Consider the following 24,845-nt stretch of genomic DNA (forward strand, 5'->3'; position numbering starts at 1 on the left):
TGTCATTAATTACTCACCCTCGTGTTGTTCCAAACCTGTAAGACCTTCGTTCATCTTCGGAACGCAATTTAAGATATTTTTGATGAAATCTGAGGGCTCTCTGATCCTCCCATAGACAGCAAGGTAACTACCACGTTCAAGGTCCAGAAAAGTAGGAAGATGATCGACAAAGTAGTCCGTGTGACATCAGTGTTAAGTTCCGAAGCTACGAGAATACTTTTTTTGCGCAAAGAAAACAAAAATAACGACTTTATTCCACATTTTCGTCTCTACTGCATCACTTTGGATGCGCGTCCACGACAGTACCGAGTGTGTGGCGACGCCAGCGCTGACCCAGATCCGGCGTCATTATTTTTGTTTTCTTTGTGCAAAAAAGTATTCCTGTAGCTTCGTAACTTTACAGTTGAACCACTGATGTCACACAAACTACTTTGTCGATCATCTTGGTACTTTTCTGGACCTTGAACGTGGTAGTTACCTTGCTGTCTATGGGAGGATCAGAGATCCCTCGGATTTCATCAAAAATATCTTAAACTGTGTTCCGAAGATGAACGAAGGTCTAACGGGTTTGGAACAACACGAGGGTGAGTAATTAATGACAGAATTTTCATTTTTGGGTGAACTAACCCTTTAATTTAATTCTGAGTGTAAATCAGAAATCGATTATATCTATGTGTCTATATGAATGTGAGTAGTTATAGATTAGATGTGATGTACAGGGCAGTGAATGGAGGAAGAGATCAGAGAGGGGCGAAGTTAGAAGCAAAAACCACACGCAAGCAAGGCGGGTGTCCTACCACTGCCAGTGGGGGATAGGGAGGAGGGTGTGTTAGTGCACCTTTTTTTGGCCAGGTTTGGGGAAGGAGTATGATTTGATTCTGGAGAGAATCCCACCTGTGGCACCTTGCTAGAAACCACAATTTTAAAGAGCATTAGGTTATTTTTATCCTACACTATTTGATGCTCATGTTTAATGCTATACATCCATGACCCATTAATATTGCGTTATACTGTCTTCAGTAATTAGCTCTGCAAATTCACGAATTCAGTGTACATTCAGCAACATTGACATGATAGCATTTGCAATGGCCCTTGTGTTACGTGGATTGGCACAGCCTAGTTCAGTGGTTCTCAGCAGGCTTTACTTCAGGACACAGATTTAACCCAACACAGGAGCAGAAGTGGTTAAATGCCCTTAAAATCAAATGCATAGACTGCGTAAATTAATTAATGAGGCGTATAAGAAAGTGAGTAATTTTCTCAATAAGCGGAAAACGTACCATTTTGGTTTCATAACGTCTTTAACTTAATCATTCATAATCTGCATCAGGTTTTTGGGTTTTCAGGTTTTTGAGGATGAGGAAATGGAATAAGCTTTAATTTATTTTGCTGCTAAGCCAGATGATACAGAGACCCTAACAGGACACGGTGATGGGGAAAATTTGTCTTGGAGGAAAACAAAACTTTCATGAATGAATGCATAGTTTCTTGGAGGAATTTTCCCATCATCACCATGTCTGTAAATGATATGGTTAGTTCCTTTTTCTTATTGCATTTAACATGGTCTTTCCCTATTGTCTATGACAACATTTTGGGGTCACGAACCACCGGTTGAGAACCACTTCTTTACTTTATCACACTAGCAAGAACTTACACTAAGTTTAATGAACAGTTTAATTTCCTTAAATGTGTGTATGTTTTTAAAAATATATATATTTTCAGTGAAGCAATTAACAATTATCTGTGGATGTTTTAAACAGTACTACAGTCCTCGATGTGACTGCTTTCTATAGTCTGACATGTCAGTGCACTTTAAAGTCTTTTCTTTAAAGCAAGCTCATATATCAGATCACATTCTCACGGCTGCGTTTGGTTCGAGATGTGACTGTACTTACCTCTGAGTTATGTGATGTTCTCGGGCAGGTCTCGGTTAGCACTCGGAGCAGGCCATCAGGCTTGTACGTATAATGTTCTACCAGCTATAGCACACAACACAGTGCACATCAAAGTCAGATTCTGGACATCCTCACAGTATCACAGAGTATTGTGGTCACGTTTCTCAAGCTGAGGCCTGTTTCACAGAATACTTTGTTTTTCACCAACGGTCGATAAACTACCATTAGTGTACGTTTCTTTGGTAAGGCTTCATCTGAAAAGAATATACATCATTTATGAACACACAGTATAGCTTTATATAGGATGCTGTGTTTATATAATTTCTTTACATACTCCAAAAGAGCGCACCTCTGAAAAGCTACACAGTAAAGTTGTGACGCACCACAGATATCAGTCTATTTCTACATCAACATACACTTTCAATGCACAGTTGCTCACCCACCTCATTCGAACCATGCAGAGCTTCTCCTAAACACAATGTGAGAGATGTGTCTGAGGACTAGTTAATGGCCTAGCTGTAGCATTTACCTTGCTAAAACTTTGATGCCATGCATCACACGCAGCCACTCAACCAGGAACTCTAAATATAACATGGCGTTTGTCCTGTTGGTCACCACATTCAAAACAATTTATCCATCTCTACGAGATTCTCTTTAGGACAGTGGGTCATAACATATACAATAGACAAGCCTGAAAAATAATAAATCACTTTTTGCTAAGGTCTTTATTTTCTATAATGATAAACATAATGATTTTTAATTGAAGTCACTTATGCTCACCAAGGCTGCATTTATTTGATCAAAGATATAGTAAAAACTGTAAAATTGTGAAATATTTTTGCAATTTAAAATACATGTTCTTTTTTAAAATATATGTCAAAATCTGTGATCAAAGCTGTATTTTCAGCATCATTACTCCAGTCTTCAGTGTCACATGCAGTGTTGGGGAAAGTTACTTTTAAAAGTAATGCATTACAATATTGCGTTACTCCATAAAAAAAGTAACTAATTACGGTACTTAGTTACTTTTTATGGAAAGTAATGCGTTACGTTACTTTTGCGCTACTTTTTAAATCTGGACAGGGCTTGCTTGTTTGTTTTTAAAATAAAAAAGTTATATTTTGGGCAAATATAGAAGCCTTTCACACCAAAAGTGAAATGAATAAGCCTCAGGCTGAAGGAAAAGTAAATGTACGTCCGTACAGTAGAATGCAGAAAAAGACATTTCAACACATTTCAGCAATAAAAAAAGACACACAAATGTTTGTCTAGAGTAGTTTGTGCTTATTAGTACGGTTGAACTGAATCAGCGAAGGTCAGAAGCAAAGACATTGGTTAATAAAATGGGATTAAATACATAAAGGACATTTGTGTTGTTTAACATTTAATTATTGCAGGTTTGCGTCATATTCTGAGTTGCATTATTTTTAATCATTTTGAGGAATACTGAATCTGTGTTGTTGTTGTTTTTTTGTGAGTGAGATGAATTATCTCATAATTGCATATTAATATTTATTTTAGAACTACAGTAACATCATCTGATTTCTCTCAACATGGGGACAGGAGAGCTGTCAGTCAATAAATTGGGAAAAAAAGTAACTTGCGTTACTCATTTGAAAAAGTAACTCCGATATTCTCTTGTAAATTAAAAACGTAATGTGTTACTTTACTAGTTACTTGAAAAAAGTAATCTGATTACGTAACTCGCGTTACTTGTAAAGCGTTACCCCCAACACTGGTCACATGATCCTAAAAACAGTTAGTTTTTTCTTGCTGCTAGTTACTTATTTCAGGATTCTTTCATGGATAAAAAATATTTATTTCAAATACAATCTTTTGTAACATTCTGAAGGTTTTTTACTGTCACCTTTGATCAATGTATGTATAGACTTTGAAGTCTGCTCATCATCTGCTCTGAAGTCTCTTGACCGGATTTATTTACCTGCCAAAGTGTGTCGAACTTCTTCCCATCAGGAATGGAGAGTTTGCCAGCCTTGTCCTTATCAATACGATAGTGCATGACATGGTTATTATGCAGGAGACACAGCGCATAGGACACGTTTCTGCCATTGTTTTCTCTTTGTCTAATTCTGTCAGGAGGAAAGAGGAGGATAGAGAATCATCCACAGCCATTTACAGAGGCTCTTTCAAACTGTCACCTGATTACAGTATACTCTACACAAATCAACACTAGATGGAGCTGGAAGAGAAAAACTGATGATTTCAAAACAGAGATTCGCTCTGAATTGAGATTCAGTGTGGATGCAGTTGTTAAACCAACGTTTAATCGAAATGCAAATATAAAAAAATAAACAGCAAGTTATACAAAAAAAAAAGATGAATATAGACATGTTTTAGCTTTAGCAAAAACTAGGAAATTGGAAGCTAATGACACGATTCTCATGATAATAAAGCCACATTTGTCTTGTAAGCAAACTTTCTTCTTCTTCCATCTTTCTGTAGACTATCACACCACATACGTGTGTTTTAAGTGTGCCATTTAAAGCAAGCACACACCACCCCCACCCAGCCCTGCTCTTGTTTTCCGTCTTCGGTCACTTCAGGAAGTGCTCTCAAACACTGTCACAGCGGAAAGCTTATGCTGCCTCGCTTCTTTCACTTCAGAGCAGTGGTGCTACAGTCCAAAGCCCTGGCACATGCCTCATCCAGCGCTCCTACTCAGATCCACTGCTCAATTTAATCTCTTCCTTGTGTAGTTTTGAAGCAGTAGTTCCTTCACAATTCAAATTTTAATATTAGTGATGAACTAAAAAGGACGTGCACTCATGTGATTCAGGCAAAAGTAAAAATATTGCTTTACTTTGGCCTCATTGGCAACTAAATGATACACTATAAACAATTACATATTTTTATGAACTTTATTCGATATGCACTACCATTCAAAGGACTGTTTTTGAAAGAAGTCTCTTCTGCTCAAATGTATTTGTTCAAAAATACAGTAAACACTGTAATATATGATTACAATTTCAAATACCTGTTTTCTGTGTAAACTGTAATGTATTCATGTGATCAAAGCTGAATTTTCAGCATCATTACTCCAGTCTTCAGTGTCACATGATCTTCAGAAATCATTCTGATTCGCTGCTCAAGAAACATTTCTGATCATTATCAAAGTTGAAAACAGTTGTGCCGCCCGATATTTTTCTGGAAACTGAGATATATTTTCTTCAAGGTTCTTAGATTTTGAAAGTTCAAGAGAAGCATTTATTTGGAATCTTTCTTTCTGTTCCGAAACAATGTAAAAGTGTTTACTGTTACTTTTGATCAACTGAATGCATCCTTTCTGAATAAAAGTGTAATTTCTTAAAATAAATCAACAAAAATCCCACTGACCCTAAACTTTTGAACGGTAGTGTAGCTCTAGATTATGTACTGTAGCTAGTATGTGTTCTGGGTGATTCTTAAAAGCAGAAAATAAAATAGTCCAAGTCCATTTCTCTTTTTTTTTTTGTACTGTTTTTTGCATAACAAGTGAATGAGACTCACAGGAATTTGCCGTTGACGTGTGAGCTCCTGAGCAGCCGCTGCTCTGAGTCCTCGCGGTCGATCTTGCCATGGAACCACGGCATCTTCTCATGAGCCGTTGTGGCGATGAGTTTCTCCAGCTGAGGCCTCTGGCTGATGATAGCCTGCTCCAGAGCCGAGCCCTGCCACACCACAAACACAGCTAAGAAACTGCTCCAGTCTTACACCAACAAATGTGCATTTGTGCTGACTTTTTTAATGCAGCATAGGGGCATTAAATAAATGCATTCACAATTGATGTAAATGTTCAAAAGCTGTCTCCACAAAACAAAACAAAAATATGTGTGAAGACTGTTGCGACAAGTGAAACATGACATTTTCACAGCTTATTTTATTCTCGTAATCTCACATACTGTACTTCTGACTGAAGTGGTATATTTAACATGCAAAATGTAATTTTCACTGTAAATTAATTACAAAGAAACAGCAAGTACCACATTGAACTAAACATGGAATTCTGAAGTAGAAAGACTGAAATAGTATTATCTTGTAAAACATACTCCAATAACGTTTGTTTCATTTACAACTTTGAAAAAAAATCTTTTTTTACAGTGTACCAAAAATGAGCAAGGGGGTTGGAGGGAAGTAGTTGGAAACGAAAGAAGGATTTGAAACTACAGCCAAATAAAGTTGTTTCATGCACAATAAGACAAAGAAAAAGTAATAATACTCCGCGTCGTGCCTAACAACGCCTCTTAGCTGTTATAAATTCACTGTAAACCACGGCTTCTTGGGGTTTATCACTTTTATAAAACGGTTATTCCATATACGTCGTAAGGTTTCACAAAATAAAACGGAGCAAATAAAGTGTAACGATATTAATAAAACCGTATTCTTCCACCAAACAACGTAGTTCCTCAGAAACAGCTGTGGTTGCAACAAAGAGGTTGCAGAGCAACACACAGAAGTAAACAAAGGTGTGTGTTTGTAGAGTAATTTACAACAGCTTCGAACGCGGCTCAGCCAATCAGAATCAACGCTCCGTTTTATAAATAGTAAATACATGAGCTCAATACTCTATTGCAACAATTGTCTCATTCTGAGCATAACTACCGTGATGACTCAAATACCAAACTCACGAGAAACCGTAACTATTTTACATTTTGGCAAATTTGTATCACTTTGTACAACCTGATTTATACACAAACGTGTTAAGTAATACAATCAAATTCACTGTAAACCACGGCTTCTTGGGGTTTATCACTTTTATAAAACGGTTATTCCATATACGTCGTAAGGTTTCACAAAATAAAACGGAGCAAATAAAGTGTAACGATATTAATAAAACCGTATTCTTCCACCAAACAACGTAGTTCCTCAGAAACAGCTGTGGTTGCAACAAAGAGGTTGCAGAGCAACACACAGAAGTAAACAAAGGTGTGTGTTTGTAGAGTAATTTACAACAGCTTCGAACGCGGCTCAGCCAATCAGAATCAACGCTCCGTTTTATAAATAGTAAATACATGAGCTCAATACTCTATTGCAACAATTGTCTCATTCTGAGCATAACTACCGTGATGACTCAAATACCAAACTCACGAGAAACCGTAACTATTTTACATTTTGGCAAATTTGTATCACTTTGTACAACCTGATTTATACACAAACGTGTTAAGTAATACAATCTAACTAAATCTAACTGTCAATAGAGTGCAAACAGATTGTACTGTCTGAAAACGTAAAAAATAAGTGATTGTACAAATTCATGAAAGTCTGCCAAAAAGTTATGAATTACCATGAAAGTGTGTTGCAAATACTATAGTTTTCTGAGCTATGAAAGAGCAACCTCTGAGCTTTTAAATAAAGGGTTATACATCATTTTGATAGTCCACATTAGACATTCTGCTAGCTGTAACTAACCTTGCAACTACATGTCAGCTGGCTCTCATTAGAGTATTATTAGCTGTTAGGTTAGGGTTAACAGAATAAGTTGACATGCAAAGTTACGTATACTCAGTAGAACGTGTGTTGAAGGACCATCAGAATGAAGTGTTAGCAGTTTTAAAGCAGACAGCGTTTCAAAGTATTGCAAAGTGACTTATAGTTAGCAGAATGTCTAAAGGGTTACCAAATGAAAGGGTTACCATTAAACTGACACCAACCTGCAAATTCCAGGTTTGTTTGACATACTGCCGGATGAGCTGCTCTTTCAGGTCCTCAAAGGGCCCGACTTTAGGCTCGGTGCCCCGGGGCCGGTTGAAGGGCCTCTTCAGCAGGCAGACGAGCCCGTCGGACTCCTGTGAGTGGTAGTCGATCACATCTATGGGGTTTCTGTGAGATTTGCCGCCGGCGATGGCGTAGGTGTCGTTCATCTCCCTCTCGATGGTGTAGTGGTAGAGCTGGCGACCGTAGGCCACCGACAGAGCGAACCCGCCGAGGAAGCTGCGGCTCTGGCGCAGCAGGTACAGGCCGTCCCCCGCTCCTCCCTGCCGCAGGTACTCCTCGGCCTCCTCTCGCGTGATGTTGCCGAAGAAGTACGGCAGCACCTGCACCTTGTCCGCCATATCTGCTCAACCGTCTGCCAAAGCTAAGAGGACCGCTAATAACCTGAAAAAGACAATGTGTAGATCATTTCTCTTTTTTTTGTAGTCAAAATCAGTGAGAGGCTTCAAGCAACCCCTCATCTATTGATTACTCTTCTAAATTTCTAACGAATGTTTTCTGTTAATCTTTATGAAACATTAAACGCAGGCAGGGTTTAACCTTACAGTAGGACTCAGCGCTGATTACTGTCAGGCTTTCGAAATCCTTCATCACTTGAATTAAGATTATGATCATTTCATTTTAAAGCACAGCCACCACAAAAGCACCTCTTTTTACTTTGAGACCGTTCTGAGGTTAAATACAGATTTGAAACCATTACAAGATATATTTTAATAGCTATGATATTGTTTTTGAAATCTAATCTTTGCACAGCTATGACAGGAAACACAGGCATCTAACAGTTAATCTTAAAAAAACAAAAACATATACATAAACCCAAATAGGAAATAAACCAGTTATCGTATAAACGTGTGCTATTCTGTGTCCTGAACTCCTGATACATTGCTGTCTCATATTTTCAAGCAGTCAATGCAATTTGGGAAAGAAATCAATTAAATCTCTATGTGGGTGTGTGTGAAAATATTCAGATGTAACCGCGTTTTGTAATCTTTAACATTTTCATAGCTAACTGTAATTTAATTACACATTTTTTCTCAGTAACTGATTACAGTTACATTTAACCATTTAACTCATAGTAACTAGTTACTCCCCAACACTATGTAATATACAACCGTGTAAAGGCAATAAGGCACTCAAGACTGTGGTGCATTGTGAATGAATGTTGTGCCCAACTACAGTAATTAACCATGATTACATTATACTGTAAATATAATTTTCAAAGGAATGAAATATTGTACCAATGCAGGAAGCACTCTTTTTGTGTTTTACTTGTTTGTTTGTTTGTTCTGTTCACTCACACCTGACACACCTATCTTTAGCGTTTCATTTGAATCTGCCTGTCTGTTCCTTCACAATGCAATGGAAATTAGTTTCACTCAATTTTTTTCTTATGGTTCTTCTGTAATCCCGTGGTGCTAATTATACTATTTATTTTCACGAAGCATCAGTATTTTGGTAAATTAGGTCAGGTAAATTTTAGAACTTCTATCATTAATTATGAAACGTTGGTTTTTGTACTAATTTTGCATGGTTTTTAAATGACATGCAAGACATTTGCAAGGATGGCAACAATCTAGAACATCCAGTCTAGTGATCTAGCATTCCTGAATGTTCTCTAATATTCCAGACGTTTCTGTAACAATCTAGTGCTTTCTGGAACATTCCAGAACGTTGTGGGACTAGTCATAAAAGAAAAAATATTGTCAACATGTATAGTTTTTTCATGAGCACTGTTAATGATACACAAAAAGTAAAGTGATTTTCATATTCAGCATGTCAATGTTCATAAAGAAACTTAAAAAATAAAAGCTTTTTTTTGAAACTCTAACCTATGTAAGAAGTTAAAAAACGAAAGGCATGCGCCACTGAGAAACTAGTTCACGCAGAAAGAGGAAGCGGTCAAGTCTTTTGCAATAACATTCAGGCTCGACTACAACTTAAGCCCACACCCAGGAGGTGTTTAAGGCACTTAAAGATGACTATATTCCAACCAGATGAAACCGCTCAAGTCAAGGACTTGAAGCAAGGTTACACAACTGAGCACTTGACATGGAAATTAGCGATTTCATGCTTCAAGAGAGAGTTTGCTTAATGCAACATTGTTGATACACAGAGGCGGACAAAGTACACAACTCCATTACTTGAGTGAAAGTACAGATACCGCTGGTCAAATATTACTCCATTACAAGTAAAAGTTGTAAAGACAGATTTTTACTTAAGTAAAAGTACAGAAGTACTTGCTTTTAAAAGTACTTAAGTACCAAAAGTAAATTTCCTTTTTTATTGTTTTATTGTTGTACGTAGTACTTGCAATACTTCTGAAGCAACTTACAATACATTACACCTGCTGAATACACTGACTAGCTTGTAGTATCTTTGTAATAAAGAGCTTTTAGAATGTTAAAAACCCTAGTGGGAAAAACTAAACAAAACAAAACAAAAAAATTATTATTGAACACCCCTACCCACCCCCACAAAAGCAGGATGGTAGTGATCTCACACAGCTCTGACAGTGTGTGCACACATCTATGTGTAGCCATTCATCCACATTTGAACAGAGTGGACAGTGAAATCCTGTAAATACAGAGTGATAAGGAAGAAACCTGCTTTAAAACCAAGCAACACAACTGTAGCTGTACAACTTTACAACAGCAACACTGCTTTAACAAAAAAGCAAAACAGCAAGACTTATTTGACATCAAAACAATTTTAAAATGCTGTCTAATGGCTCTCGCTGTACTTCAATGTCATACACAGAACGGTCTGTGCAATGCTGCTTCAAGTCCAACACCTTTTGTGTTTTATTAGGAGACGCACAACAGTTCCTCTGTGGCTTTATAGGTAATATTTTCACCTACACAATTTAACAAAATCAGACAATATCATGTCTAATATAAACCACAATATTAATTTCTTATTATTGAACTGTTGAAAATAAATATCACATTTGCAACTGGTCAGTGTTCAAAAATGCTGGGAAATCTCTTCATGTAGCCCTACAAGAGAGATTACTGATAAACTGTCTGAAAAAAAGAAAGTCACGTTTTAGAGAAGAAAAAAAATCACCTACTGACTTTCAAAGCTGCCACATAGTTACGACTTTCTACTTCGAGGACCTTGATAGAAATGTAGTGGAGTGAAAAGTACAATATTTGTCTTTCAAATGTAGTGAAGTTAAAGTCATAAGTTCCCAGAAAAAATAATACTCAAGTAAAGTACCGATACTCAAAAAGTGTACTTAAGTACAATACTCAAGTAAATGTACTTAGTTACTGTCCGCCTCTATTGATACATAAGTGACAAGCGCTGTGGCAAAAAGAAAAAGAGCGCACTCACAAAATCGTGTGGCATCATAATAATTTTAAATGAATTGAAATAATGTCCATGCAAACTCATAACTAATGATTTATTTTGGCAATTTAAGCTCAGTTTAAATTAATATATCTTGATATGACTGTCTTACATTTTTATTTACCTGTTATCTAGTGGTCAGCGAAAGCCAGGCCTGAGGGAAATACAGTACACTCTCTCAGCATTAGTTTGCTTTATTTATTTTCATTCTGCTTTATTTTGTCTATAGAAATATACATTCATTTTCTCATTATTATCAATAATGAGGAATTAATGTGACTGACGTATCAGTCAAAATGCCAAATGAAACAAACAGAAGACACATCCTCTGGCCTTTTTACTCACTAAAAAGCAACCTCAAACGCAAACGCTAATACAAAACCTCAGAGCCTCGTTTTCATGCATGAAAGAGAAGCAAGTCGATTCTGAGTCGAAGTAGATTCATCAAATTCAACCACAAAAGATTCCATAAAGATGAAGCCCGTGTCAGTGTCATTGTGAGCTAACAGCGAAGCATAAAAGGTTTGTAATGGAAAATGTGCTTGTAGCATTGCGTGAATTGCATCAGAAATCCCTAAATGCAGCAAAGCAGCACGATGGCTGTGATCAACCTTGTATAGCTGCAGAGACATGTGCCACTGGTCAGATGTGCAAGCTTTAAATTATATAATGTGGGAATTTTACTAGTTCTGCATTTTAGACCTACGGCATTTTGGTGAGATGTTTTGTTAAGTCAAAATGATGATATAATAATATTATGCCCTATATTAAGATGTAGGTATAAAAATTGGTTGCTATTAAGATCTTGTTTTACAAACTTGGTTTGATTGGTGTTAGAAACTAATAATAATAATCTACTAATTATGGACTATAATGTATATATCACACACACACACACACACACACACACACACACATATATATATATATATATATATATATATATATATATATATACACTCTTAAAAATAAAGAAATAAAGAAAGGTTCTTCAAGCGATGCCATAGAAGAACCATTTTTGGTTCCACAAAGAAGCATTCAGTCAAAGGTTCTTTAAAGAACCATCTCTTTCTTACCCTTTTATAATCTGAAGAACCTTCTTTCGCCACAAAGAAGCTTTTGTGAAACAGAAAGGTTCTTCAGATGTTGAAGGTTCTTTCTGGAACCATTTAGACAAAAAGGTTCTTCTATGGCATCGTGAAGCACCTTTATTTTTAAGAGTGTATGTTTAAAAGTCTAAGACCAATAGTGGGAAAAGTTTCTAAATTATACAGTTCTTTCATTAGAAATGATATTATAACGCAATAATTTATTAGCATTTGTTATGTTAGTTAAATTTGTCATAGCATCTTTGTTGTAAAAGTTTCAAAATCCTGTAACTTTCAGGATATTTCCACCTTAAAATTTTTTTTTACAAAATCTCCATTGTGAATACCAAAATTCAGACATTTGGACCTCGCTATATACGTTTACATATAAATATTGAAAAACATGAATGCAAATATTCCGGATTTTTATGTAATCCTTAAAAAATTGTTGTTGAATTATTAACACAAATCCATTAAATACATTTGTAATTGAATCAATAATCAAAAACAAACAATCGCCTTCTTTAAACGAACTGTGGGTCCACAATAAGACAGAGAAACATCTGATATTCTTGAACAGCTTTGCTTTTTGCTTTTTTACTTCAAAGTAACTAAATAATGACAGATCAGGTAATGCCACAACAAAGTGAGATATTACACAGATCATTTAAACAGATTCACCAGAACCTTTTTCCTTTGCTTTTCATGATTCCATATCAATATATTAAGATTTACAATATAAGAAACAAGAATATATATAAGAAGTAATATAATATAAGTGCTTTAATTCACACTTAATTCAGTCAGCCTGAAGAATTCATGCAGTTTAACATCATACCTGAGCACTAAATCTTACATGCACATAAAACAAATACTACATGCAGAGAAATAGACACATTCTTACCTTACAAAGCGTTCGGATACCCTCACTTTGGACAATGACTATATGTCATGCTCAAATTGCTGTCGAACTGAACAGGATGTGGTACGACCAAAAACTCAGTGGATAGTTCAAAAGAAGCAAGTTCAGGAACACTAGTGCTAAGAGTAAACTGAAACTATGGATGAATACTGATGCGCTGAAAATGTTTTCACCTTCGTGTTGCTGTTATTGTACTGACACAAACTTCAGTAAGTTAATGGAACTATTTGTAGACTTCCTCATTTTGAGAAACTTCTGCCTACTTCCTTCACAATTTATTTTTTTTTGTGCTATCTTTGACTTCCTCTTCTATCTGAGAATGAAAACGCATAATAGCAGATATTTAGTCTGAGGAGTTGCCATGAGATTTGCTGAAACGTTCATCTTCCTAAAGTTTGCATGAAACAAACATCATGCTATACAGAGTTTGTAACAATCTAAAATTCACTGAAAACTAACCAAACCAAAAAGAAAGTGATTTCAAATTAAAACAAGATGATTTGTATTAATCAGTTCATTCATACCTAATAATCCTCCTAATTAGAACACATCTATTGAGATAATACTTTAATATCATAACAAATAAGCAATGTTCGCTTAACGATTAATACAAACTTCAATAAATTATGAAGCATGTAAGCCACAACTTATCTAATTAAATAATAAAAAACAATAAAATAATGCATGAACTAAACTATAAATGAACATTGAATATGTTCCAGGTTTATAATCAGTAGACTAGCAGGAAGAGCAGATGTGTTTTGTGGTTCATTGAGCTGAACCCAGCTGTGATGGCTACTAAGCAAATTTACTTTTGTTTACTTTAGTTCAAGGTGTTCTGCATTATATCTGAACGTCAAGCTGAGATTATATAAATATGACATGTATTTTATAATTGTGATCATTATTACAAATATAAGAAACACTCAAATAATATATCTTGTGCTACAAATGCCAGCACAGAGGGTTTTTCATTCTAGCAGCAGAGAGAAATGCAGAGTTGTGCCATACAGCTGCAAGAACAATCATCTGAGAGTTTCGCAACAAAGTGACATTTAAACTCTGAATCCTGGATCGCATTTTACGCTTCATGATTGCTATGTGGGGACCCATTCTTTCTTTCTTTCTTTCTTTCTTTCTGAGCATTCAGGATATGCACTTGAGTTTTCAAAAGTGTTTTTAATTAAGTCTCTTCTGCTCGCCAATCCTGCATTTATTTGATCAGAAATACATTGAAATCAGTAATATTGTGAAATATTATTGCAATTTCAAATTACAGTTTTCAATTTGAATGTATTAAAAATATATATATACTGTATATATATATATATATGTATATATAGTGATGGTAAAGTTGCATTTTCAGCATCATTAGTCCAGTATTCAGTGTCACATGGTCCTTCAGAAATCCTTCTAATATGATGACTGAAGAATGCGCAAAATAATTTCACTCTAAATGCACAAAGCCTCATGCCTCGGTTTGTGAAGTTGCATCTGTTGTAAGCAGGGGGCAGCACAACGCTTGAGCTCAACTGAAACTCCTTCATAACAACCACATCTGTTGTACCAATAGACGGTGTGGTTAGCAGCCCTTTATTTTCCTAAACTGATCAAAGTTGATTTTATCAAACCCACATGTACTGTAGTTTAGACTCCGGTCTGTTATCATTTTACTGTTTGAAAGCTGTAATGCAAATCTGTTTTCAAAAAGAAACTTCTTTTTATTTTATAGCATCTTATTAAAAGTTTTCAATAATCTATTTATGTACCAAACTTGTTCTGGTCAAGCAGGACAACTTACAAATTCTGCTCATTAGCTCTGCCAGTGAGTCGCCCACATGGGTTTTGTAAAAATCACATATTCCTACGGGAATCATGTTGATCAAACAGTACACCAAGGCATTTTTAAATGATGAAGAGATTTTTGATATCCCAAACAGTTCTGCTATATTATGTGTGCACTGAGCTGTGCTTGAGCTGTATATTTGGTCATAACATCTGCAAAAACAAAAGTGAAATTTTATTAAATCTGGAAAGTCTCCCAGTGTTCATCATACCTCTTTTTATGTTTTTCAGGTTTGTACTGATGATCAAGCAAGGTTTTTTTTCTTCTTCTTGGAGGTCACCTGTAGAGTTTATGCCCTGCGCACTGTTGTATCTGTCACAGAAACTCAGATCTCCATTGATAACCCATGTGACAAATCTGAAACACTTGTCCCATCGGTCTATCAGAGCTAGACTGAGAGCTAGCACATGTCCTTCAGGTCATTTTAGGTTGACATACCTGGCGTATGTGAGAACAGCACAGATTCTCTAAACATTCACTTGGTATCTCATTATAGGAAACATATGGCCAACTCACGTAATGCATTCTTTCTGAATCCTTTAAACAGACCTGAACAGAATGACAGATACTGTAACCTCTCATTACTCTAGCGAACCGACTTCAGGAACTGCATGAGCTACTGAAGGCACAGTGGCATCCAGTCGGGTATTAAAGCGATAGTTCACCCAAAAATTAACATTTGCTGAAAAATGTATCATCTTCAGTCCATCCAAGATGTAGATGAGTTTGTGTCTTCATCAGATTTGGAGAAATGTAGCGCTGCATCAGTGTCTCAGCAGTGGATGCTCTGCAGTGAATGGGTGCCGTCAGAATGAGAGTCCAAACAGCTGATAAAAACATCACAATAATCCACAGCATTCCAGTTCATCAGTTAATGTCTTGTGAAGTGAAAATATGTTTTTAACCTCAAACCTTAAATTTGCTTTCAGCTAAAATATAAGTCCTCTATCCATAATAATGCTTTCTCCAGTGAAAAAAGTAATCTTGTCTGAATCAGGAGAGAAATCTGCACAGATCAATCACAAGTTTACAAGCCAAAACAGTCCAAAAAAAATAGTAAATGATGGATTTTCACAGCTTTTCACTTCACAAGATGTTAACTGATGGACTGGAGTCATGTGGATTATCGTGGATCATTGTGATGTTTTTATCAGCTGTTTGAACTGTCATTTTTGATCAGCTGTTTGGCTGCTAAATTTCTCCAAATCTGTTCCAATGAAGAAACAAACTCATCTACATATTGGATGGCCTGAGGGTGAATACATTTTTGGAAAAATTGAAACTCCAGTGCAGTTATAAAGAGTTTTGGCATGTAACTCCAGTGTCGTTTTAACACAAAGCACTGACCTTCAGACGATAAGCAATAGCGAACCCTTACTATAGTCCGTGTTAAAGCTCAGATATGCTAGGTAAACTGACAAAGCATGTTACTCACCTACCTACTTGACTGATACTAAAGCAAGTAATATAACTAACCTTAAAATTAAGAACTTGATATTCACATTTTCCAGCAGTTCAGAATGTGGTGAGTTCATTAATTGAGTACCATGGACAGGTCTCATGATGGGATCAATTGTTGACACAAATCTCTCATCCTGATCTAACCCAGTGTCCAGTGTACTAATGTCAGTGACGAGAACATCATGCCTATAAGGCAGAGGAAGTTCCTGAACAAAAACTCAGAGACTCGTCCCCACTGCCCTTTCAAATTGTACAATTGGCACAATGTTCCTGTGACTGACCGAAAAGCAGATAATCACCCAAAACCAGCATCCTGAGATCCTTGTCTCTCAGTGAAGATAAAGCTGATTCTATGTACCTGCTGAGTATGCAAGATGCTAAGGCTGAGCCCAAATAGAAGAGGAAAAAAAATCTGTACACTTATGAAAGTTAATTCCTGTGCACACAATAAATGCTTATGTGAGGCATCCTTGAGAACTAGTCTGTGCCTAAACAAACAGAGCAAGTGAGGGTTTTGAGCAACCTGAATTCATGCTTTCTTACGTACATGTTTAGAGCACACAAATCCAATATCATGGACAATCCCCCATCTTTATCAGAAGATAATGGAGTAAAAACCCCTCTGAGTTTCCTCCAGTGGAACTCTTTATAATCCCTTTTCCAAATTCAAAATTAGAATGAATGTGCTTCAAATCATGTTGAAATGAGTATCCCAAAGGTACCCAGATCATCTACTATTTCTAATGGAAATTCAAAGTGCAGATTCATGCACTCTCTAATGGCTGATGTTGCCAACAACCCATTGCACTTTGCAGGAGGATTTAACACACATTCTGAGCTATATTTGTGAAATACATTTGGACATTAATTTGGGCATCATTATGCAAACACATAAGGTGAGTTCTCAGCATGAAAGACCCACGACTGGAAGATCAACATGCTTCTTTTCTCTCCAATATGGTAGGATAAATTGTTGTGTATAGCATAAATTAAATAAACTAAAATGTGGACTGTGTTTAAAAGGATGTTAACTGTGAAAAGACGAGTCCTCTGCACAATCTGACCTGTGCTGCAGCCTGGTATTAAACCACACCATGCTGGTTTCGTCTGTTCAGAGGAGAACTGGCCCCCGACTGAGCCTGGTTTCTCCCAAGATTTTTTCTCCATTTCTGTCACCGATGGAGTTTTGGTTCCTTGCCACTGTTGCCTTATCTTGCTTAGTTAGGGACACTTAATTTCTGGCAACATTGTTGACTTGATTGCACAAACGCTATTTAAAGAGAACTGAACTGGGTGATGATATCACTGAATCATCAATGAACTGACTTTAACTGAAAAACTGACATTTCTATTGTCCTCTTGCATTATCAGCACACTATTATCCTGTTTAACATGGTAAAGCTGCTTTGACACAATCTGTATTGTATAAAGTGCTATACAAATAAAGGTGACTTGACTTGACTATGTATTTTTTCCTAACAAAACGAGCACATACTTTTAGGGCATAGTATAATAGGCGAACTGGGACACAGCGTGCTTTATCTCTTGGTTTAGGGTTACACCCTCTGCTTTTTTACAGGTGGGGAACGGATGTGACTGGCTCATGAGGGAACATTGCAGATGTTGTTACAAATGTTATGCCTTCCTCTCTTGCAAATACTGCAGTCAAGGTATCCGTCTATTTTTAGAAGGGCAACAGGCCTAGCTGCCGTCAATGACACCTTTCCCCATGGTTTAGCGTTTGAAGCAGCATTGGGACAAGCCATTCGCTCTGGGGTTTTGCAGATCTGGCAGCATTCACAGATCTCCTGCTCTGTCTGCTTACATGGCAGACAAACATATCCACTGCTCTCTATCCCTGAGGCTTGAGAGGTTGAGTCAGAGATCGCTCTCGCTGTAGTCCAGTCACTACTTTGGGTCGCACCATGTGAAGTGCACAGATTAAGGAGCTTCCAAAGTCTTTCACACCTGAGGTGTCCCACTGCAAGATACTGAGCAAACGTTTGAAAGAAAGGGGAAAGGCCTCTGCCATTACACATACAGACCGGTTTTGATGACTGTAGCTTAGGGCTGGGCAAAAAAATCGAATGCGATTTTCATGCGAATCTCGACAAGCAACACAATATCGGCAAATGAATCGCCTGCGATTTTGTGTAGCTTGTCAGTGAACTACGGCTCTGTGTAATAAATGCTGCTCCATCTGAAAGCACGTGCTGGAGACTTACTACTAATCACCGGAAGTGGCTTTACTGACGAGATGCACATGAAAATCGCATTCGATTCTTTGCACAGCACTACTGTAGCTGTGTCTCATTTCAAAGGCTCAGGAGGTTGCATTTGTTGGCCACAAATGTCATTGAGGCAGTATTTTTTCAGAAAAGTAACCATTACATTCCATTGTAATAAAGAAATCAAATTACAGTAATTTACGTCCCATGAGGAATAACAGTCAGTTTTATAATAGTCGCTTTTTTGACAAGAGACAGTCTATAAATGATGTATGTAGATGACAAATGCAGCACCTCGGAGGGCGCAGCCCTCGAAATGAGACACATACCAATACTAGCATACTAATCTTAGTATTTTTGCCATAGAACGATATAAGACTAGATGTTAGAGTAGAGTAGTATATGCTAGTATGCACTTCTGACTCACAGCTCCAAATGTATGCTATATCTCTTCTTTATCTAGTAATATGCATTTACGTACACGTAAAAATATGTTTTTATGTTGTTTTCTGGTCAGTAATACATTTGTTTACAGTTTGAGAATGTATTTTGCATCAAACATTAATCATATATGAAACTTTACGTCATAAAACTTGCATTCATCCCATTTTGAGAATGTTTTTTCCTGAGAAGGCAATGTTTTTCAGGTTTTGTAAGTCATAGACACTTATAAATGGTTAAATATACTATGAGGGGAAGATAAAGCCAATCACAGTCCAGCATGCAAATATTACAATAACGCCATCTGTTTACGTTTTTAATAGTAAATATTCAGTCTATTTAAATTTGAAATGTCTTAACTTCACAAAAGCTTTGCATCTCTGAATCATTATTTTACAGTTTATCCCTATAAAGCTGCTTTGAAACAATCTGCATTGTATAAAGCGCTATAGAAATAGCCTAAAGGTGACTTGACACAACTAAAGCTGAGTAATACGCAAAAGAGAGTATGAAAGAAGTCTGTATGCCTGGCAGGCACTATAAAACGGGATGTTGAGGAATAAACGAGGGGTGTTCATATGGCTGCATGTGTTTGGCAGCAGCAGAAATCCCTCGTGACGTCACGGGGAGAGACAGCAGCGCGTCAGCAGCGCTCGCCCTTTAAAGAGCGCAGCCAAGCCTCAGAAGCATCCTTAGAGGAACCGCAGACCTCCAGAAAAACAACCTACATCCTATCATTGCCATCGTCTACCCATGACGACCGGAATTTAAAATTACGTCTTCATACGTCAACATTTAGGTGAGTTTCGAATCACATCCACGTTTTTTATACAATATTTATTATTTAAAACACACTCTGTGTATTACGTACAGTTGATTATATATCAAATAGTCTTAAAGGTACAGTAAGCTGATACTCACAGTTCACGGCTGATTTCTCTTTGTCCTTGATCTTTCTGCGCATCCTGCCTGCAGCATCCAGCGCTGCATCACATCCCGAGCACTTTACTGACTAATACAATTATGGATTCAAGTATAACTACAGTAGCTCGCATCCATGCGCTCAGTGAATAGATGCTGCTCCCGCATTGAGGCTTTGATATTTGTCCTGAAGGTGGTTGCACTAATCAGGGAAACGTACATGTCAGACTGGCAGAGGTCTCATTGGCCAGTCGTCTCTATTGACTCTGGTGGTTACACTTTACTTGCAGGGGTGTGCATAAGACTGACATGACACATACATAATCATGACATGACACATGTCATGAATATGAAGGGTTTTTTATGCATGTTTATGACAACTGCCATTAAGTGCCATTCGCTCAGTTATGTCATTTTTAATGCAAAGATGACATTGTTTGAGATGTCTTTGTTATGGGCTATGGTTAGGGGTAAGGGTAGGTTAGGGTTAGGTCAAATAATGTCATATTTGCATTAAAAATGACATAACTGAGTGAATGACACTTAATGACAGTTGTCATAAACATGCATAAAAAACCTTCATATTCATGACATGTGTCATGTCATGATTATGAAGGTGCCATGTCAGTCTTATGCACACCCCTTCAAGTAAAGTGTTACCACTCTGGTTATATGTAAAACATTTCATATAAAAGCTGAGTTTAGTTTGATTTGAATTGCATTACTTTTTAAATGTCTTATATGATTTTATATGCTTATAGTAATACTGTATGTATGGGTCTATTCAAGGAAATGTTTGTAGAAAGTCCCTATACTGAAACAATCATGTTAGACATGAATTGATGCTATGGCACTTTAGGTTCATGTCATGTCATGTTTTAAAACAACAGAAATCAGAAAGTATCCCACTTTACATGCATTCAAAATAGAAATATAAAAATATGATGTTTGGCTGATATTGTGTTTAGGAGCATAGGCGGAGCGTGTGTGGACATGGGGCAAAAGTGGCACTAAATTGGACAAAAATGCCCCTGCACAAATAAATTAAATCTATTACGTCTGTTGCTAACAAAGTGATTATGAATAGACAGTGTCGATTGCGGCATTAAATTAAGATCTGCTCATGTTGCACCGTATTTCATTTTAGGCGTTTTTACATGGTTGCGCATTTTAACCAATCACACACAATTCTGTTGAGCTTAGGAATGCAATGGCCAATCAGAGGCGTTCAGATGAGTCATCGTTGAAACAGATCAGTTTTGTTGAGTGCGCGCGCCTTCGCTGATTCTCTCATCATAAACAACAAAGCGCAGCTGTAGCCTACATACAATGTAGCTTAAGTAAGAGATTAATTTCACAGTGTAAACAGCTTCAGTGATTATAACGATAGTTTTGTGTTTTTTGAGAGTGCTTAAACTCGCGATAGATCAATGTTAATGTCACGAATCCTGTACGTGGACTTCCGTTCAATCACCACCAGAGGTCACCCTTCCATTACATTGACTCTCACACTACACAAACTGTTGCATGTCATCCCGGACTACATATCCCATCATCCATTGCACTGATTGCACACAGCACTGATTGCACACAGCTGTAACCAATCACACATTCACTATATAACACTCACTCAAACAACCATTCTCTGCCGAGAATTGTATGCGCATATTGTTAGTTTGTGATAGCTACGTTACGGAGCCTACTTGAAGTTTCATAGTCTTAGCCTAGTCTTACCTTGTCGGTTTCCTTGTGTTCTGATCTTTGCCTGTGCACTTTGGATTACCTCTCTAGTCTCGCCCTATTGGATTATGTTCGTCATCGATTGACCCTCACTGTGACTGCCCATGCCTTGTCTCTTACATGCCTGTTTGCCAATGTTTGATTTATGCCTGTTTCTGACCACGTCTCCAGAATAAAGCTTTGCACATGGATCCGCACGTCTCACATCTTGTCAGCCCCGTAACAGTTAGTGATAATGTCACTTTCTATATATAATTTATTCGCTGTATGAATAACCGTGGAAAGGAAACATTATATAATTATCAATTTCTAACGTTTTTATTAAATTGTAATCACGTTAAATACAAATTTAGTCCCATTAAACTTTTTTTTAGCCTACATGACCCCCATGTCTGGTTCTTGCCTAAAAAGACGTGTTTATGATGTTAACACTTTTGCCTGCTTTTAGCCTTACCCTGGAGTTGGTTCATCCTCCGCCTATGTTTAGGAGTGATGCAAATGCTATGTTTAAATGTAAAACTTTTGGTACACTTTCAGAAAAAAAGGTACAAAAGCTGTCACTGGGACCGTACCCTTTCAAAAGGTACACCTTTCTACCTTATTTACCCTTAAAAGGTGCATTTTAGGTACATATTTGAACCTGAAGTGTACATATCAGTACTTAAAATACCACACCAGTGATAACTACTATACCATTTTTTCTGAGAGTGTACTTGTATTTCATAATCATTCCTTTCAGTTGCCCCCATCCAGGTCTTTTTTGAGCAGCACTATGCCAGAACAAAGCAATGATTACCGGGTGGTTGTATTTGGAGCCGGTGGAGTGGGCAAAAGCTCCTTGGTCCTGCGCTTTGTGAAGGGAACCTTTCGCGAGAGCTACATCCCCACTATCGAGGACACCTACAGGCAGGTGATCAGCTGCGACAAGAGCATCTGCACGCTGCAGATCACAGACACCACGGGCAGTCACCAGTTTCCCGCCATGCAGCGTCTGTCCATCACCAAAGGCCATGCCTTCATCTTAGTGTACTCCATCACCAGCAAACAGTCTCTGGAGGAGCTCAAGCCCATCTTCGAGCAGATCTGCCTGATTAAGGGGGACATCGAGAGCATCCCAATCATGTTAGTGGGCAACAAGAACGATGAGGTGAATGCTCGCGAAGTGGAGAGCAGTGACGGCGAGGCCATGGCCAAGAGGTGGAAGTGTGCCTTCATGGAGACGTCAGCTAAGACAAATCACAACGTTAAGGAGCTGTTTCAAGAGCTGCTAAATTTGGAGAAACGCAGGACTGTAAGCCTTCAGATCGACGGCAAGAAGAGCAAGCAGCAAAAACGAGCCGAGAAGCTTAAAGGCAAATGTGTGGTCATGTAAAAAACCAAAGTGTGCTTGGAAAACCAAAACGGTTTCACTTTCAGGACATTGATGTTCTGGGCTGCGTTTCCCAAAAGCAACTATGGTCGCAAGTTCCGTCGTTACCAATAAATTTCAATGGAACTAACCATAGTTAGCTAACGATGCTTTTGGGAAACGCACCCCTGGCTAACACTGTTTACACCTGAAGACAAGAATGTTGGACATACACTTACCATAGTGCATTTGCAGGAACAAGGATTGAGAGCGACAACTGTTGTTACTCTGTTTACTTTCTTTCTTCTGTGGAACACAAAAGTAACATCTTTGAAGACTATGCTGGCTGCTCTTTTCCATATTTCAAAGGTTACACTATAAATGTGTTACTTCAGGAATTATTTCCTTGTTCTTTAACACAATTTCCTGTGGAGAAATGCCTAAAGAACCAGTGTTGTCATTTTAATGACTTAACTTCCCTAGCTTGTCACAGATGTGATTGTGATGCCGCTGCAGGTTTGCACCAGATTTTTACCCTGTCCTATAGACCACAAAAAAGAAAAAATGCAGGTAAACAGATGCCAATGTGCATGAACTCAATGGCAGTACTAATACATTTTCTTTTATCAATAATGTAGACGAAAGATTACACATGACATTTCAAAGAGCAGTAAAATCAGTCCTGCTCATTAGCTTTATAGCTGTTGTGAGGAGAGCAGCATTCCTTACAGCACAGGCTGGGCTACAGTATATTAACTCACTGTACAGTATAACAAATACGTCATATATGGCAGTTCATGATCGCATACATCAACTGGATGAAAACATGTCAAGGCATGCAGCCCAGTAGTGAAGGTAGTAGTCAACTAAAATAACCTAAATGGTTGTTGCTGTGTTAGTCGTGCAATTTGTTATCAAAGTAAGGCTGCTATAGTTTTATTTTACTTCCATATGCCTTAGATTGGACTTTCTTTCTAGAAAAATTTGTTTATAAATGTGCTTTTTCGAAAAGGGAGTTGACTATTTTCCTAGTACAGTATTTGTATCAAGGGATATTGTAGTATGAACGGAAAGATCAGCTAAATTCACATGAACATGAATTAATTGTAAAATTTAAATGAACATTTTCTTTGTGTGTTTGTCTAGATATATTATCTATATATATTTACTTGATAAGCAAAATGACTTAAGATATTAAATAAAGATATTACGAAAATTAATTCACAGGGAAAACTAGCATTTTTCTGGTCTCATTTGCGGATATATATCTTTTTTTAAATACATTTTGATCATTTTTTAGAAAACAAGACTTTATATCTTTATATCATTTTGCTTCTCAAGTAAATGCATCTTGATTCATGAATGTTTAGATATTTGTAATGGAAAACAAGACAAAAATACTAACTAAGAAAATCAGTTTTTGCATTGTGGCTGTTTCATTTTTGAATATTGTAAACAATAATAATATTAGTTATTAATATTAGAAGTGTTTTTTTCTAATACGTGTTTACACATATTTAGTGAACTATCAGCAAGTGCTTTTGAGAGCGATATATATATATATATATATATATATATATATATATATATATATATATATATATATATATACACATACACACATACACAGTGTTATATCTCCCCTAAAGGTGTGTGACATGCTGGCATGTCATAATTACTGGCACTGGGCTCTATATCACATTGAAAAGGTAAAATTCTAACAACATGGGATGCAAAAAATGATTACTTTTTACTTTATTACTTTAAAACACATTTTTTCAAAACATTTATCCATGTGGAAAAATTCGAATTTTCTTTTCTATATATATATATATATATATATTTTGTATTTATATATTTTAGCATGACAGGTCTTGTACTGTGAAATATTAATC

The 24,845-nt window shown here is 37.0% G+C and overlaps 2 protein-coding genes across 6 annotated transcripts in view; one reads left to right on the forward strand and one right to left on the reverse strand.

Annotated features, from left to right (window-relative positions):
- LOC107560409 (spleen tyrosine kinase) overlaps positions 1 to 20,112 on the reverse strand; it is a 34,441-nt gene extending 14,329 nt beyond the window's left edge. The window contains exons 1-6 of one of the 3 annotated variants that reach the window (XM_016244584.1): positions 19,863 to 20,112; positions 7,544 to 7,988; positions 5,403 to 5,563; positions 3,838 to 3,985; positions 1,896 to 1,979; positions 839 to 907 (exon numbers count right to left, since the gene is read on the reverse strand). In XM_016244584.1, coding sequence (XP_016100070.1) covers positions 839 to 907; positions 1,896 to 1,979; positions 3,838 to 3,985; positions 5,403 to 5,563; positions 7,544 to 7,945 — 864 coding nt within the window. In that variant the 5' untranslated portion in view covers positions 7,946 to 7,988; positions 19,863 to 20,112. Of the gene's footprint in view, positions 1 to 838; positions 908 to 1,895; positions 1,980 to 3,837; positions 3,986 to 5,402; positions 5,564 to 7,543; positions 7,989 to 12,947; positions 13,140 to 19,862 lie in introns of those variants that run through there. The other 2 variants (XM_016244583.1, XM_016244585.1) reach the window with 2 other exon arrangements.
- LOC107560410 (GTP-binding protein Di-Ras2) lies at positions 19,651 to 23,055 on the forward strand. Of its 3 annotated transcripts, none has more exons than XM_016244586.1 (2): positions 19,651 to 19,740; positions 22,342 to 23,055. In XM_016244586.1, exon 2 carries the CDS (start codon positions 22,375 to 22,377, stop codon positions 22,972 to 22,974), a length of 600 nt encoding a protein of 199 aa, XP_016100072.1. In that variant the 5' UTR covers positions 19,651 to 19,740; positions 22,342 to 22,374; the 3' UTR covers positions 22,975 to 23,055. The 3 variants fall into 3 exon arrangements, with proteins under 3 accessions (XP_016100072.1, XP_016100074.1, XP_016100073.1); XM_016244588.1 differs by having other exon boundaries at positions 22,356 to 23,055; XM_016244587.1 differs by lacking the exon at positions 19,651 to 19,740 and adding an exon at positions 22,174 to 22,185.
- Positions 23,056 to 24,845: the final 1,790 nt, after the last annotated feature.

This window comes from Sinocyclocheilus grahami, unplaced genomic scaffold (genome assembly GCF_001515645.1).
Source record: "Sinocyclocheilus grahami isolate Dianchi unplaced genomic scaffold, SAMN03320097.WGS_v1.1 scaffold725.1, whole genome shotgun sequence".
NCBI classification, from domain to species: domain Eukaryota; kingdom Metazoa; phylum Chordata; class Actinopteri; order Cypriniformes; family Cyprinidae; genus Sinocyclocheilus; species Sinocyclocheilus grahami.

Coding starts and splice junctions, on each gene's coding strand:
- LOC107560410 (XM_016244586.1), top strand. CDS start 22,375: ATGCCAGAACAAAGCAATGATTACCGGGTGGTTGTATTTGGAGCCGGT.